The sequence below is a fragment of the Ammospiza nelsoni genome, chromosome 14 (assembly GCF_027579445.1).
Source record: "Ammospiza nelsoni isolate bAmmNel1 chromosome 14, bAmmNel1.pri, whole genome shotgun sequence".
Taxonomy (NCBI): domain Eukaryota; kingdom Metazoa; phylum Chordata; class Aves; order Passeriformes; family Passerellidae; genus Ammospiza; species Ammospiza nelsoni.
This window is the reverse complement of record NC_080646.1, coordinates 788,080-803,444: the sequence shown is the minus strand read 5'-3', so window position 1 is coordinate 803,444 and position 15,365 is coordinate 788,080. Positions and strand designations below refer to the sequence as shown.

At 53.8% G+C, this 15,365-nt stretch overlaps 1 protein-coding gene across 1 annotated transcript in view; it reads left to right on the top strand.

The window, feature by feature from the left end:
* Positions 1–15,365, top strand: part of SPG11 (SPG11 vesicle trafficking associated, spatacsin) — a 29,110-nt gene that overhangs the window by 12,567 nt on the left and 1,178 nt on the right. Inside the window, exons 17-38 of the mRNA XM_059481970.1 lie at positions 330–436; positions 1,145–1,290; positions 1,585–1,746; positions 2,101–2,167; positions 2,621–2,786; positions 3,795–3,973; positions 4,479–4,587; positions 4,790–4,949; positions 5,669–5,896; positions 6,211–6,411; positions 6,736–6,843; positions 7,406–7,565; positions 7,672–7,886; positions 8,294–8,984; positions 9,942–10,078; positions 10,649–10,847; positions 11,837–11,974; positions 12,492–12,625; positions 12,981–13,088; positions 13,572–13,740; positions 14,333–14,421; positions 14,874–15,029. Coding sequence (XP_059337953.1) covers positions 330–436; positions 1,145–1,290; positions 1,585–1,746; positions 2,101–2,167; positions 2,621–2,786; positions 3,795–3,973; positions 4,479–4,587; positions 4,790–4,949; positions 5,669–5,896; positions 6,211–6,411; positions 6,736–6,843; positions 7,406–7,565; positions 7,672–7,886; positions 8,294–8,984; positions 9,942–10,078; positions 10,649–10,847; positions 11,837–11,974; positions 12,492–12,625; positions 12,981–13,088; positions 13,572–13,740; positions 14,333–14,421; positions 14,874–15,029 — 3,829 coding nt within the window. The remainder of the gene's footprint in view (positions 1–329; positions 437–1,144; positions 1,291–1,584; positions 1,747–2,100; positions 2,168–2,620; positions 2,787–3,794; positions 3,974–4,478; positions 4,588–4,789; positions 4,950–5,668; positions 5,897–6,210; positions 6,412–6,735; positions 6,844–7,405; positions 7,566–7,671; positions 7,887–8,293; positions 8,985–9,941; positions 10,079–10,648; positions 10,848–11,836; positions 11,975–12,491; positions 12,626–12,980; positions 13,089–13,571; positions 13,741–14,332; positions 14,422–14,873; positions 15,030–15,365) is intronic.

Below are 15,365 nucleotides of genomic sequence, written 5' to 3'. Positions count from 1 at the left end.
ACAGATAAGGAAATTGCTGATTTCCACCTAATCTAGGGTTAGTTGGGGTTTGAAGGTGGTACCAGCAGTAGCTGTTGGAGCTATGTGAATGCTTCCCACTTGATGGATACTTGGCAATTAAAATTTCTGAGCTGTAACTCCAGTCTAACACTGGAATTAGCAGAGATGTAGAAGTCGACCAGAAGGAAAGCCAGTACATCATTTCCTGGTTGTTTGTCTAACCACTTTTATTTGGCACTAACACCCATGAGATGCTGCAGTCTTTAATGCTGTGTCACAGCAGTGGTTACCAACGCTGTATTTTCACCGTGCTGCTCATTTATTTGCAGTTTAACCCCTGCAAACTGCCCTGTGCTGGGTAACAAGGAGCTGCAGGAAGCACATCCCTGGTTTGAGTTCCTGGTGCAGTGCAGAGGGGTTGCCAGCAATCCCCGAGGTAGGAATTGCTCAGAGGGGGCTGATGTTCCTGCCCTGCCCAGGGCTGGGCACAGCTGGATTGAACCTCTGCTCTGCTGCAAAGCCCCTGTCCATCCATCACCTCCTCATCTCTGAAATCTGGTGTAGTTCCTGCTGGAACTGTGCTTGCAGACCTGGAGACTGCTCAGGAGTGAGAATCACTCTGTGTGTGACCATCCTGCCCTCCAGCTCAGTTACATTGCCAACAGCTTGAGCAGAAGGAGAATTCATAGGAAAACACACATCCCATTAAAATGAAACCTTCCTCTAGTCCCTGTGGTGCATTTTGATTTCCCTGCCCTTGGATTGTGTGTTTGCTTCACTGAAAACCAAGAGAGTTTGTGGCCCTAACTCCTTGCACTTTTGAAACATTTCATCTTCTGCAGAGTCACACATCAACAAAAGACAAAACTAATCCCAAGTGAAAGCATGCTCAGTGTAGGATAAAGAATTAAACCACTGCAGTGCTAAACTGTGGGGCTCAAGCCCAGCCTATCTGTGTGGGCAAAGCTTGGTAAACCTGAGCTTATCTTCTCTGTGTTTATAGGCAAAGTGAGGGAAACCAGTATGGGCAACAAAAAGTAGAAAATTCAGCATTCTTCACAGTCGGAGGACAGCTGTAACGTGTGATTGATGGTTTAACACTGGTTTTACATGGAATTAAATGTCACTTTTTTTTCCTTTTAAGATCCCAAGATGATTTTCCAGGCCAGCCTGGCCAACGCTCAGATGCTGATCCCCAGCAGCCAGGGGGGTGTGAGCAGCATCCTGCTGGAGGGCAGGACCCTGCTGGCCCTGGCCACCACAGTCTATGGGCCTGGGGGCATTGACCAGGTACTGCCCGACCCCCTGTCCTGCTGCTGCACTCCTGGCTGTGACAGAAAAGTGTCCCCTTTGATAGAAAACTGCTGGAGCAGAGGGGGTGACCGGAGTGTCACGATCCACAGCACAGTCTCTGCAGCATCAGGTGCTGGGAACGTGGCTCTGATGCAACTTAAAAGCATTTTACAGGAAAAAAGATGATACTTTCTGTGTTGTCAAATTGGGGTAGATTGGGACACCCCAAAATTGGTTTGTTGCTATTGAATGCAGTTTCCTCCTAATTATTTTTGCTTGCTTGCAATGTAGGTCCTTCAGAATGAAGATACAGAAAAACCTCTAAAGAAAGTTGATCCACAGCTCTTGAAGATGGCCTTGACCCCTTACCCCAAGCTCAAGGCTGCTCTCTTTCCCTCCTGCACTGCTCATGGGATTTTGCCTCCTGACATCTCTCTGTACCACCTCCTGCAGGTGCACAGGGTGCTTTTGGCAGGGCACCAGGACAGAGGGGTTTGTTGGCAGCTAAAGCTGGGCAGGGGGGGCAGGGGTTGCTTCTTTGGGATCCTGGATGTGCAGCTGAAGTTCACAGCTTCGTCCTGAGCTGCTTTTTCAGGTGGTCTCTGCACCCTGTGGGTTTGCAGTGCTGGAATGTCAGAGAGGGATGTTCTTGCAGTGTTCAGTGGGCAAGGTGTTTAATAGTGCAGAAATTGCAACATTTCAATTTTATGATGTTTGTAATGGTAAGATAATTAGAAATTGAGAGTTTCAGGACAGTGATGTGAAATTCTTAAGCTGCCTCAATTAATTTTGTTTCTGATCTTTCAGTCATTAATGCCCTTTGATCCCAGAAAATTGTTTGGCTGGCAGTCAACAAACACTCTGGCTGTGTCAGGTATGTCCCTTGCCAAGGTCTACATGCTTTCCTAGCCTGAGCACCTAAAGTAAATTACTTTCCAGGGGAATTGTTTGGCAGATAAATTTACTCTAAATGTCATTTCTTTCACAAAAAAAATAGCGTAATCTACTGAAATTCTGTTTTGAACTAGAATTCTAGATTTTCGCGTTAAGCTCTTCGCAGGCAGAACTTTTTCTAAATATAGAAAAATTATCTGAAGTATAAGATAGAAAATTATCGAAATATAAGCTAGAAAACCATTGTTTTCTTTTCCAAGCAGGCTGAGGTGATGGAGCTCTGTTTTCCCAGGGAGGAGTGGGATTTCAGAGTGGTTTTGGGTGTGACCTAGAGCCCGAGGAGCGCGGTTGGCTCTCCCTGAGGCTCTGTAGCTGAGCCCTGCTGCTGCTGTGCCCTCAGAGTGTCCCTGACCGTGCTGCTCTGTGTCCCCAGATGCCTGGAGCCAGCTGCCCCACTTCTCCAGCCCCGGGCTGGTGAGCAGGCACGCCGTGCAGGAGAGGCTGCATTTCCTGTTCTACCTGCGTCACGGCCGGCCCGCCTTCGCCTTCGGCACCTTCCTGGGCCAGCAGCTGGCCAGGAGCAAAGCCCCCAGGCTGCTGTGAGTGTGCCCAGCGGGGCAGGGAGCCCCTGCATCCTCCCCAGCAGCACAGGGAGAGTGTCCCCAGCAGGGAACCGGGGGTCCCAAGGGTTAGAAATCAGATAGCGCTGAAAGGAGGCGAGCTTGGTTTGGAGTTACCTCAAGAAATCCGCACAAGAGAAGTGAAGAAAAGATCCCTAGTTTGATCAAACATGGGTGGGCTCTTCTTTTAGGAAATTGAGCCTCTAGTTGAGTTTGTAGGAGCATGATGCCCCTTTTCTGTGACATTTCCTAGTGGTGATACTTCTTCAGTTTAACTAGTAAGGCAAGAAATGCCCTGGGGGTTGATGGAATTAAATGTCCTGGCTGAAGCTTCGAAATCAGGTGTTCAGTCAACTGACACATCTTGCTTGAATACTGAAATTTGCTGTTTAGTGTGGGAATTAGAACAAATCACTTTGTTTCTGTCTGGTTTGTGTATTAGTCACTGTTTGTTTCTCTCCATCATTTCCACACAGATTGGTTTCTCTTGTGTAAACAGGTAAAACTGGGGCAAAAAGGGAAACACATTAATGTGAAGCGATGGTTTAACAGACAGTCAGGGATGCAGGGTCATTGCAGTGACTGCTGTGGGAAAACCCTTTGGGTACATTTTTCTCTTAGCACCATCTGCAGGTCAGACTCAGGTTCCTGGTGCTGCAGTGGGCTGCAAACTCTGCAAGGGCTCTTTCTGCCTTTCTCAGCTGCTGAGGGGGTGTTTGTTAATTATAGCACAAATTCCACTACCTTTAGTTTTGATAAAGGTACTGAATTGCAAACTGTGCTTGTCACGTGTGAGCCTTCATTCTCATCCCCACGTTTTTCACAAATACGAAACTTTAGGCTCACAGTTACCTCCGGTGCTGATGGCTCAGAGTTCAGCAAACCCCGCAGTGCTTGTTTGCCCGGGAGGGAGTTTGGGGGGTGGTCTGGGGAAGGGAGGCTGGCTCCCCTCACCCAGGGAGTGCCAGCTGTGTGTGCCCCTTGCAGGATGCAGCGGGCGGCTCGGGAGGCCCAGCTGCTGGCTCTGAGCTGCTTTGGTGTCCCGTCGGTGGCTGCAGCCTGCGTGTGCTTCCTGGAGCTGCTGGGCCAGGACAGCCTGGGGCTGCGGGTGGCCCTCAGGGCTGCCAGCCTCGTCTCCAGCCACAGCCCCACCAGGGACTCGCTGGGTAAGGCTGTGCCTGTCTGCCCTGCCTGGGTGCCTGGGGAGGGAGGGTGCAGGGTGCTGCCCGGGGCTCGGCAGTGCTCTAAAAGCGTGGAAGAGCTTTTTGTTGTTTTGTTCCTGTTGCTTTACTCATTCTGAAAGGTGCATTTTGATCCTGTAGTGTGAAATAAGGCAGGAGGGCTGATATAGGCTGTATCAGGATCTAACAGGCACTGTCCAGCAGCTGCCTGAGACTGATATTAGTGAGGCTCAGCTGTAATAATATTACAGGGAGTTAAACAAAGTCCATTGCCAAATCTCCTCTCTCCTTCCTGTCATATACCTGCAGGGAGATCAGGTGTTAAAACCTGTAGGGAAATTCAATTTATCCTAGAAATAACTTGAGAAAGTTGAATTTCTAACTCCAGGGCCACAGGTATCTGCTTTCCCAGCTAGGGAGCTGCTCCTGAAAGTGCTGCCCTGGCTCTGATCCCCATAGCACCTCGGGAATGTGTTGTTCTTTTAACCAGTGGAGAAGTTAACAAGGTTGGCTGATGGTGACAAGGCAGCAGCAGCAGCAGTTCTGACCTCCTTGGAAGAGGCCTTCTGGGATAACATTGAGCAGCAAGGCATAAAGAGGTGAGAGCAGCCCGGTGTGAGGGCTTGCCTGGGCAATGAGGCTGAGCACTGCCTTCTGCTGTGTGTGTGTCAGATAAGCCCAGGAGGGCACACGGGACAGTGACCTGGTGCAGGGATTCCTGGTGCTGTGTGCAGGCAGCCCCAGGCTCCCCTCAGAGCTGAGCTCTGATGCCAGCACTGCAGCCCTCTGCGTTCCGTGCAGGACATCCAGTGACTGCAGCAGGCAGTGGTCCCTGGTCGTGCAGTTCTGCAAGCTGCACGGCCTGGAGCTGAGCACGTCCTTCCTGAGGGAATGTGCCAAAGCCAACGAGTGGCTGCAGTTCCTGATCCAGAGCCAGCTCCACGGCCACCAGCCCGCCCAGGTGAGCTCCCTGTGCTCTAAACTGGGTCCTGAAGCAAGGGAATGCCCCAGTGTGCAGGCAGCGGGAGCCTCAGCAGTGCTGGGGTTTGGTTCTCTTGGGATCTCCATACCCTGGGGCTGTGGGAGCCCTTCCCTTGTAAATTTAATTGAAACTCAAGTAGTTACTGCTTTTTTTTTAATTGGAGACTTGCCAGATGTTCCGTGTAAGTTATAATAAAGCCGCTCATCTGTCCTTTCAAAACTCAAATTGATTTTTTAGTAAAGATACTTAAACTTTTGAGAATCCAAATTTTCCATCTTTGGTTCTGAATGTGATTTAAAAATGAATAAAACACTCCAATAAAAGCAATTGGGAGAAGTCATGTGAAGAAGCTAAGTGGGAAATTCCAGGTGAGATGGTGCTTAGCAGGGCAGGATTTTAACTTGGATCTGCCTGTTGTTTTGTAGAATCTATACCTCCACAAAAGCACCCGAGTAGACTCTTTTCAGCTCTGTTGTACAAGAGAGAGCAGAGCTGAGGCTCCCTAGGAGACATTTGAGCTTTGTGGAAAAGGATGAGCTCTCATTACAATAATTCACACCTACAGAACCCCTTTTCCTCTCCAGGTCTCCAAAGCTGTTCTAAAACTGAATTTGGGGAGCGTTTTGTCTCTGTGTGTTCAGTGCCTCCACCCCGCCCTGTCCGTGTGGCCTCACGAGGCTCTGCGCTGTTCCCCGCAGGTCATTCCCCTGCTGCAGGATTTCCCTGCCGTGCTCCAGGATCACCTGCAGCTGGCCCTGGGGCGGCTGCTGGCAGCTGGGGCCGGTGCTGCTGCCAGGGCCCGTGCGGGGAGCCTGTTCCACACCCTGCTGCAGTGCCAGGAGCAGCCCAGCCCCTGCGGGTTCCTGCTGGCCGAGGGGCTCAGGGCACGGGCGCCCATCCTCGGCGTGCTGGCAGCCTGCTGCCCCGTGAGTGAAATTCTGTGGGGGTGGGTGGTGGCACAGCTGGCCGTGCCCCAGGGCTGTGCCAGGCTCTGCTGCCCTGTGAGTGTGTGTTTCTTGTTCTGTTTGGATGGGTGGTGGCACAGCTGGCTGTGCCAGGCTCTGCTGCCCTGTGAGTCTGCACTGCTGGGCATTTGGGGGTGGGTGGTGGCACTGCTGGCTCTGCCACAGGGCTGTCTGCAGTGACATCGCAGCTGCTCCTGTGTTTCTGTGATGCTGTGCCCACCATGCCCCCTTCCAGCAGGAGGGGAGGTGCAAACCCCTCCTTTTGGCATTTCCAGGGTGCCAACCTCATCTCCTGCCTCTGTGTGTGGATGATCACTTCTGTGGATGATGCCACCAGGGCTGAGGCCACTGCCCACACGCAGGGCAGGGCAGAGGGTCCCCAGTGGGACCTGCAGGACCTTGCTGTCATCTGGAAAGTCTTCCTGAGGAAGCAGAAGAGTAAAACACTTCTGAATGGCTTCCAGCTCTTTTTAAAGGTGAGGCTTTGTGGTTTCAGGGGTGTATTTGATGTGTCTCACCCTTCTGGGCCTGTAAATCCCCCTCTGTCTTGCTTTGTGCCAAGGATAACCTGGCTATCCACTAAAATTCCCAGTCAAAGTGGAAATTTTCCAATGATCACAGATTTTTAGATCCTACATCAACCTTGCATGCAATTTTAATAAATTAAAGCTTCATTGTTCTGCTGGTGAGGGGGACAAATTCTGCATTTATTGAATGAAATAATAGATTATTTTTAAAAGTATGATTTATTTATTGGGTACTTCTGGGAATTTATTATGATCTGGTTTTGTGTCTTAAAGGATTCCCCTTTGCTGCACATCCTGGAGATGTATGAACTCTGCATGAACTGTAAGAAGTACAACGAGGCTAAAACCAAACTGGACAAATTTCAGGAAAGCCTCACAAACGTAAGGAAATCAATTTTCTCTGAATGTCCTTGCTGGGATTGGGCAGCTGGGCCAAGAGGAGCAGTGTGTGCAAACACTCTGTCTCTCAATGCAGATGCTTTAACAATTCTTCCCTTTCCATCCCAGTTTCTGTTTCCCTGCTGACATTATTCCCTGTCATTCATGGTATTCTCTCCTGGACACTGGGCTCAGGTAGCTCAGTTCCCTTCCCCAGCAGTGCCAGGGCTGTTTGTGTAACAATTAATCGTACCTGGTCCTTGCCCTGCTCAGCCCTCCCACCTCCCCCTGGCTCTGAGCAGCACCTGCAGTGCGATGTCCAAGCTCAGCTCAGCACACCTTGGGGCTGGCAGCTCCCTGTGCCCTGAGCAGGGGCACAGCTGCTGCCCCTTCCATCCCCCCAGGAAAGCCCCCCCTGATCCTGAACCCCTTGTTTTGATTCCCCAGCTGGGGGCTGCAGGGGCAGCGGCCCCCCTGATCCTGAACCCCTTGTTTTGATTCCCCAGCTGGGGGCTGCAGGGGGAGCGGCCCCCCTGCTCCTGAACCCCTTGTTTTGTTTCCCCAGCTGGGGGCTGCAGGGGGAGCGGCCCCCGCGGTGCCGCTGCCGTGGCTGCGCTCGCAGGCGCTGTTCCTCCTGGAGCTGATGCTGCAGCAGTGCCGCACCGACTACGAGCTGGGCAAGCTCCTGCAGCTCCTGGCTGCGGCAGCGAGCCTGCTGCTGGATGGTGAGCACGGCCTGAACCCCAGCCCCGGCAGGGCTGGCTCCTGAGGGAGCCCCGGCCTGCCCTGGGCCGCAGCCCCGGCTTTGCTGAGCTTGGTTCTCTCTGCCAGGTCCCCACCTGAGGAGGCTCCGTGCCCTCAGCGAGGCCCTGAGGGACTCCTCCGTCCCCATCAGCCGCTCCATCCTGACCCCCTGCAGCCTGGAGGCCTTCCAGGGGCAGTGCAGCTCCATCCTGGAGCAGCTGCAGGAGAAGGGAATGTTCAGCCTGGCTCGGGAGGTGGCAGCCCTGGCTGAGCTGCCCGTGGACAGCGTGGTCATACACGAGGTACGGTGCACGTGGCGGCAGTCACCTCTTCCTGCTGCTGCCAGGATGGAGGATGCGACTTCTCAGCCTTCCTGAAACATTAATTTTTTTGTTAAGTAATTTTTTACTTTAAATGCAAGTGCACCCAACACACAGGCTGTAAGTGCTGAGCTGCAGAGTGCAGGACAGCTGTCCTCATTCCCTTCCTGGTTTTATTTTTTATTTGGGGACGGAAATAGATGGGTTTGTCCATCAGGGAGTGTAAACAGATGATCTTTAAGACCCCTTCCAACTCAAATCAGTTCTGTGACTGGTTGCATGTTGGGGCACTTCCCTAAATCCAGTATTTCAGTGCTGCCCATCCTGTGTGAGCTGGAGTTTTCTTTCTTGGAATGAGCATTGTGATGAAACCTCTGTGGATTTTACAGGTTCTGAGGGATCTACATCATTTAAGAGACAGTGGCCAGTGGCATCAGAGCCAGAGCAGAGCAGAGTTCTGGCAGAAGTGCAACGACACCTTCAGTAGACGTTGCATCTGCAGCCGAGCCGCAGCACAGTTCTTCCTGCAGCAGGCTGACAGCGTGTGGGACGCCTCGGGGCAGGAGAGGACGGCCAGCCTGATGGAGAGGCAGCTGCTGCTCACGCTGGCCGGGCACTGGCTGGCCAAGGAGCCCGGGGTGGCCGTGCAGGAGCTGCAGGAGGTGGAGAAGCAGCTGTGGCAGTGCCGCGTGGCACAGCGGGCGCTGCTGCCCGAGGGCTCGCGGCCGTGCCCCGGGGCACGGTGCTTGGGCAGGCTGGCTCAGCAGTTCTCCTTTGCCAGGCTGGCAGCCCTGGAGGCGGCCGAGCCCCGCGGGCTGCGGGCGCTGCCAGCCCGGGCGGCACCGGGGGTGGCACCGGGGGCCGCGGAGCGGGCGGCGCTGGGGACCCTGCTGGGCACCCTGCTGGAGCAGGGCAGCGTGCACGAGGCCGCCCGCGTGTGCCGCTACTTCCAGCTGTGGCACCGGGACGTGGCCCTGGTGCTGCTCTGCAGGGCCCTGGCCCTGGGCGAGGCGGGGCTGGAGCAGCTGCAGCCCGAGGTGCAGAGCCTGCTGTCGGCCGAGGCCAGCGCAGAGCCGGGCGGTGAGTGGCTGCTGAGCCCTGTCTGCCCTCCCTGCAGCTCCCCTCAGCTCTGCAGAAACATCTCCCGCTGCCTCCCGTCCCTGCAGCTCCCCAGAGCTGTGCAGAAACATCTCCTGCTGCCTCCTGTCCCTGCAGCTCCCCAGAGCTGTGCAGAAACATCTCCTGCTGCCTCCTGTCCCTGCAGCTCCCCTCAGCTCTGCAGAAACATCTCCTGCTGCCTCCTGTCCTGCAGCTCCCCTGAGCTCTGCAGACACTCAGCTCCTCCTGCCCTCTCTCCCTGCTGCAGAACTGCTCCTCTGAGGGCAGTCTGTGGCCTTGCCATGCGCGTGTCCCTGTGTGCTCCTGGCAGTGTTTTCTGTGTACAGTTTCCATCAATCCTGAACCCTTCATTTGTCATAGCTCTCAGTTCTGGCCCAGTAAGCAGCACTGTGCTTTATCCCTCTAATTCTAACACTCCACTAATTTTTTTCCTGTAGCTGAATCAAGGAAATGCCTTAGTTAATACATTTTTCTGACACCTTTGTGCATTATGAAGGTTTTGGTGTTTCTTGCTTAGTAGCAAGGCTAAGGCTGAGAATGTTTATCTGTAAAGTTCTCTGCATGTCTGTGAAGTCTGAGTGAGCAAGTTTCAGCTGGAACATCCCTTTCTAATACTGATGTGTAAAGCTGAATAGATTCAGAAAAGCATAAATGAATCCTAACCCATCAGGAAGGCTGCAGAACCCCTACTTAATCTTATGCTTAGAAATTTTATACATGAGATCTTATCAAGGATATTTGAGTTCTGTTGCGTTGTTTGTACCCTGAAACAAGTGTAAGATTTGAAAAATGACAAGAGCTCAGTTTTCAGAGTCTGAGGAAGTGTTACAGAATTGCTGCAGGTTTTGGGAGCCTTGCCCAGGTGTAAGGGAGTTGTCTGCCTTTATGAGATGGGAATTGATGTTTTTTTGTTTCCAGCATCCAGCCTGGAGGACTGGACCCCTCTGGGGTGTGGGGATGATGCCGTGGTGGCAGCACTGAAGGCCCTGGCAGAGGAATGTGTCCATGGCAGGGGTTACTGCAGGCAGGTCCTGTGCCTCTACGAGCTCTCCAAGGTAAGCCAGGGGCCGGGGCCTTGGGCCAGCCCTGCTGGGGCTGGGCAGGGCAGGGTGAGGGGGTGAAGGTCTCAGCAGGAGCTGCAGAGGGTGGAATTCCAGCTCTTTGTGTGGGAAAAGGGCAGAGGCTTCCTGGGCGTGAGGTGCTGAGCTGAGCTTGAGCACAGCTGATCCAATTCCAGCTCCAGGTGATGCAGTCCCACCCTCCCAGGTTGCTCTCCTCAGTTCCCTGTTGCTTGCACTTTTTGGGCCTGAAGATTTAATGCTGTCCTTGGTTCTGGGGCTGGAAAAGGATTGTTTGGTGTGACTGAGCTGTGAGGAGAACTGCTAATGCTTTATATGAAGTTCAGTTATACATCAGTGCAGTACAGAATCAGGAAAATAGGAAAGCTGAAACTTAAGGAATCACCTGGGGTTAAGGGGAGGTGCCGTGGGTGGGGATGCCCTGATGGGTTTGGGTGCTGCTCCTTCGCGGAGGTGCCACGGGTGGGGATGCCCTGATGGGTTTCGTGCTGCTCCTTCGGGGAGATGCTGTGGGTTAGGGATGCCCTGATGGGTTTGTGTCCCCAGGAGCTGAGCTGCTCCTTCGCGGAGGTGTCGGCGCGGGAGCCTCGCGAGGTGCTCGGGGCCATCCTGGCGCGGCGGGGGCCGGAGCGGGGCCGCAGGGCCCAGGCCTTCATCACCTGCCAGGGGCTGCCCCCTGCCACCGTGGCACCGCTGCTGGCACAGCAGATCACCCACGAGCTGCTGGCCTCCGCCCAGGGAAAAGGTGGGCACAGGGAAACGTGGGGACACGCCTGGGCTGTGCTGGGGTTTGGTCTCTGCACAGGGGACACACCTGGGCCGTGCTGGGGTTTGGTCTCTGCACAGGGGACACACCTGGGCTGTGCTGGGGTTTGGTCTCTGCACAGGGGACACACCTGGGCTGTGCTGGGGTTTGGTCTCTGCACAGGGGACACACCTGGGCTGTGCTGGGGTTTGGTCTCTGCACAGGGGACACACCTGGGCTGTGCTGGGGTTTGGTCTCTGCACAGGGAACACACCTGGGCTGTGCTGGGGTTTGGTCTCTGCACGGGGGGCACACCTGGGCTGTGCTGGGGTTTGGTCTCTGCACAGGGAACACACCTGGGCCGTGCTGGGGTTTGGTCTCTGCACAGGGGACACACCTGGGCTGTGCTGGGGTTTGGTCTCTGCACAGGGGACACACCTGGGCTGTGCTGGGGTTTGGTCTCTGGGGGGATTTGTGTGTCCCAAAGCAGCCCCTGCACTCTATCCCTGAGGGCTCAGCTTTGCTCTGTGAGCATTGTCTGCCTTGTGTGAAGTTCTGTATTCATTTGCAATTATTCCTGTGCCCAGTGTGGTGTTGCAGTAGCTAAGGTTGCATTTTTGTGGACATAATTTTTTAAAAAGGATTTTTAACCTTGCTGCCCCACATAACCTGATTTGCAAATATCATGTGCATTTCCCTGTGTGAAGCATGACAACAGGTTCTCCCCTTCCTTTTTTCCTTTGGGAAATGAGGGCAGCTGTATGGTTGTCCACTAGGATTTTGTTGGGTTGAACTGGCAAAAAAGTACTTTCTGATCGTTATTAAGCAATAACACCCTAAGTGTCTTTAGGGTTGTAGTCCCACGTCCTTAGTCAGTCTGGAAGATACCAGATTGGTTTGTTTGGGGTTTGTTAATTAATGATAAGAAATAACAGGAGTTCTCTCGTGCACAATCAGCAGTGGTGACAGAATTCTCTCTCTGGCCACAGGGCAGAAGCAGGCTTGGAACCCTGCAGTGGAGAGCCAGGAGCTCCTGCAGCTTGCCAAGCTGTGCCAGGATCACACCTTGGTTGGGATGAAGTTGCTGGAAAAAATCTCCTCAGTCCCCTGTGGGGAGCTGTCGTGCAGTGAGTAAATGGCAAATCCTGCCTGGTGTAACCTGTGTGTAACTAACGTGGCATTGTTGGCTTCAACTCACAGCTCAAAGGAGAGGCTCTATTGCTGATCTCAAATGTGATATTCAGTTAGTAGGGCTGAGGATGTGCACAGTAGATAGGGGTGTTGCTTAAGGGTTTATTTTCCAAACAAAATTCAGATTTTTGTGCTAAGCAAGAAGTGGGAAATGCAGCCAGGGAGTGACCTGAACTGTTGTGGTGGTTTGTTACAGAAGGGGCATTGTGACTTTGTTCATTTTACCACAGTTACAAACTGAATGTTTCAAACCCAAATGGAAAACTCGTGCCCTTCCTTTCGCAGTGCAGGGCTGGCAGGCAGGGCAGTGATGATGTGTTACACATTTGTCAGCCTTGGCTGGGGGGGGCTGCAGCTTCTGTGCTTGTGTGCTCTGTGTTTTCTGGAGAGAGGCAACAATTCACGATTTCCTCAGCCCTTGAACTGAAGTGCCAGAGCCCTTCTGCTCCTCAGTTACAGAGCTGCTGATCCTGGCCCACAGCCTCTTCAGCCTGACGTGTCACATGGAGGGCATCGCTCGGGTGCTGCAGGCAGCTCGGCTGCTCACCGAGGAGCACCTGGCTCCCAGGGAGGAGTACGGGCTGCTGGTGAGTGTTCCCGGGGCTGGGGCTGCTCCAGGGCTGGCTGTGCCTGTCCTGGCTGTGCCTGCCCAGTGGTGATTCAGCTGCTGGGGAAATGTGCTGCTCTGTGGCACTGGGCATCTTTAATTGCTGCCTTGAAGGATCTCCTGGAGCCTGGGACGTGCCCAGTGGAATGGTGTCAGTGCTGAAAGCTTCACAGCCTATTTTTATGAGATAAAATGATGCCCTTTGAGCTCACAGCTGCAGTTTGGGCTGGTGTAGGAGTACCCCCATGGCTCCAGGGGCACACGTGCAGCCAGGGCTGCCCTGGGAGGGGATTGTTCACTGCCCTGGAGCTGCTCAGGTGCCCTGGTGTCCCCAGGTGCGCCTGCTGACGGGCATTGGCAGGTACAATGAGATGACCTACATCTTCGAGCTGCTGCACCAGAAACACTACTTCGAGGTGCTCATGAGGAAGAAGCTGGACCCGGTACGTGAGGGGCAAACGTGCAGGGAATTTACACCCAGTTTACACAGACTGAAATTGTCTGGGCATTTTACTTCCTGAGTAAAATTTACTTATTGAATTGAGAGTCAGGTTTCATAGAAATAAGTTATTGCTGGGATTTAGTCTTATTTTAGTTGAACCATTATTTCCTAATTAGTTCAGTGCTACAACGACAGCAGCGTTGAAACTTAAAACTTGGCACTGTCAGAGTTTTAACATCCTGCTTTGCTTTTATTTGCAGTTAAAGTTTCATGGGGGTTTTAAAAATCACAGATGCTCATAGGTTTAAGTAAGCCATGAAGAAATGTCACATGTTGACATTGGTACGCAAAGAAGCACCCGGGTGCTGGATTTTCATGCCCAGCTGAGCGCGGGTGGGGGGCTGCTGTTGGGTTTTGGGTCCCTTTGGGAACAGGGTGGCCTGTGGGTGCCCAGGGCTGTGCTGAGGGTGCCCTCTGTGCCCAGAGCGGGACGCTGAAGGCGGCTCTGCTGGACTACACCAAGCGCTGCCGGCCCGGCGACAGCGAGAAGCACAACATGATCGCGCTGTGCTTCAGCATGTGCAGGGAGATCGGCCAGAACCACGAGGCTGCCGCCTGCACCCAGCTCAAACTCATCGAGTGCCGGCCCTGGGGTGAGCGGGGACAGACGGACGGGGCGGGCCTGGGGTCCCGAGCAGCCCCGGAGCTGCTGCTGATGGGAGGCTCCTGCCCTGAGCAGCCCCCGGGTGTGCGCAGAGGGCCTGGCACGCGGGGCTCTTTCCTGGTGTAATGTTCCCGTGGAGTGGGTACAGACGCAGCCAGGTTTCCCTCAGCCCACAGGATGTGACACGGGGGCCTTGCAGGGTTTGTGTCTGTGAGTGTGGCACCCACAGGGTGAGCTCTGCAGCGTGGGCAGCCAGTGCTGTGAGAGCAGCGACACCAGGAGCTGTGCCAAGGGATTTCTGAGTGGCTCTGGCAGTGGTCAGTACTGGGATCTGCCACAAATGTGTGGCTGGGCTTTCTTTCCAGCCTCCAATCACTCAGTCAGGCTCCAGCAAAGCTTTGAGCCATTAACTGAACAGGCACTGTGTTCCTTCCCACTTTTTTAATACATAAATTGTGGTTTAGTTTGTTGGTGCTTTATGAGACAACACCAGGGACAGACTTGGCACTGGGAGGGAGTTTTAAAAGTAACTTTGTCACCTACATAAATAATTGGTTATTCCTTCTTTTTTCCCGTTTCAGAGGAGTCTCTTCAGGATGTTGCAAATTTAAAGAAGCTGCTGCTGAAAGCTGTGACTCTCTTCATTGATGCAGCAGAGAGTTACTCCAAGGTACAGTGAGATGGAATGGAATGATCTGTGGAGCGTGTGAGGAGTGGGCTGGGCTGGGAGAACACACCGAGCTGCCCTGGGGAGGGTGTGCAGGGCCCAGTGCAGAAGGGATCTGTGTCTCTGCAGCCCCCTGGCACCAGCAGCATGGCTGTATTTGAGTGTGCTGTGCTGGCCCCTGCTCAGGCTTTAACAAACCCTGAGTTACAGGTGTGTTCCCCACTGTCAGGGCAGGGACCATGAGCTTAATGAGCAAGGGTAGAACAATTACAGCGTTTAAACCCAAGCGTAATTATGGTGCAAGTATTTGTGGGAATGAAGCTTTGTTTAATGCCGATGGAATACGGTGAATGTGAAGCTGCAGTGCTCTGTCACTGCTTCAGGCCCTGCAGGGCCCTGAGCTCTCTCAGGGATGCTCCCAGGCTCCCTGCAAGCTCTTTGCTGCTCTGTTGCAGGACTCGTGTGTGCGGCAGGCGCTGCGCTGCCGCCGCCAGACGCGGCTCATCACGCTGCAGCTGCACTTCCTGGGCTCAGGGCAGAGCACCAGGATCATCAACCTGGGCAGGCAGGAGCTGCCAGGAGCCATCCTGGCCTTGCCCAGGTTCTACCAGGTGAGCTGGGCTCCCTCGGGGTCCTCTGTCAGGAATGACTTGGGCGCTGCAGTGCCCGAGTGCTCAGCTCCTGTGGGATGGAGAGACAGGACACAGGGAATGGCTTCCTGAGGGGCTTGGATGGGATAATGGGAGAGAATTGTTCCTGGCAGGGTGGGCAGGCCCTGGCACAGGGTGCCCAGAGCAGCTGTGGCTGCCCCTGGATCCCTGGCAGTGCCCAAGGCCAGGCTGGATGGGGCTTGGGGCAGTCTGGGATGGTGGAAGGTGTCCCTGTTTAGGGGCTGAGGAAAGTTGTTCACAGTGCTTTGTTCCCTGTATTTCTCTGCTGTATTTGTT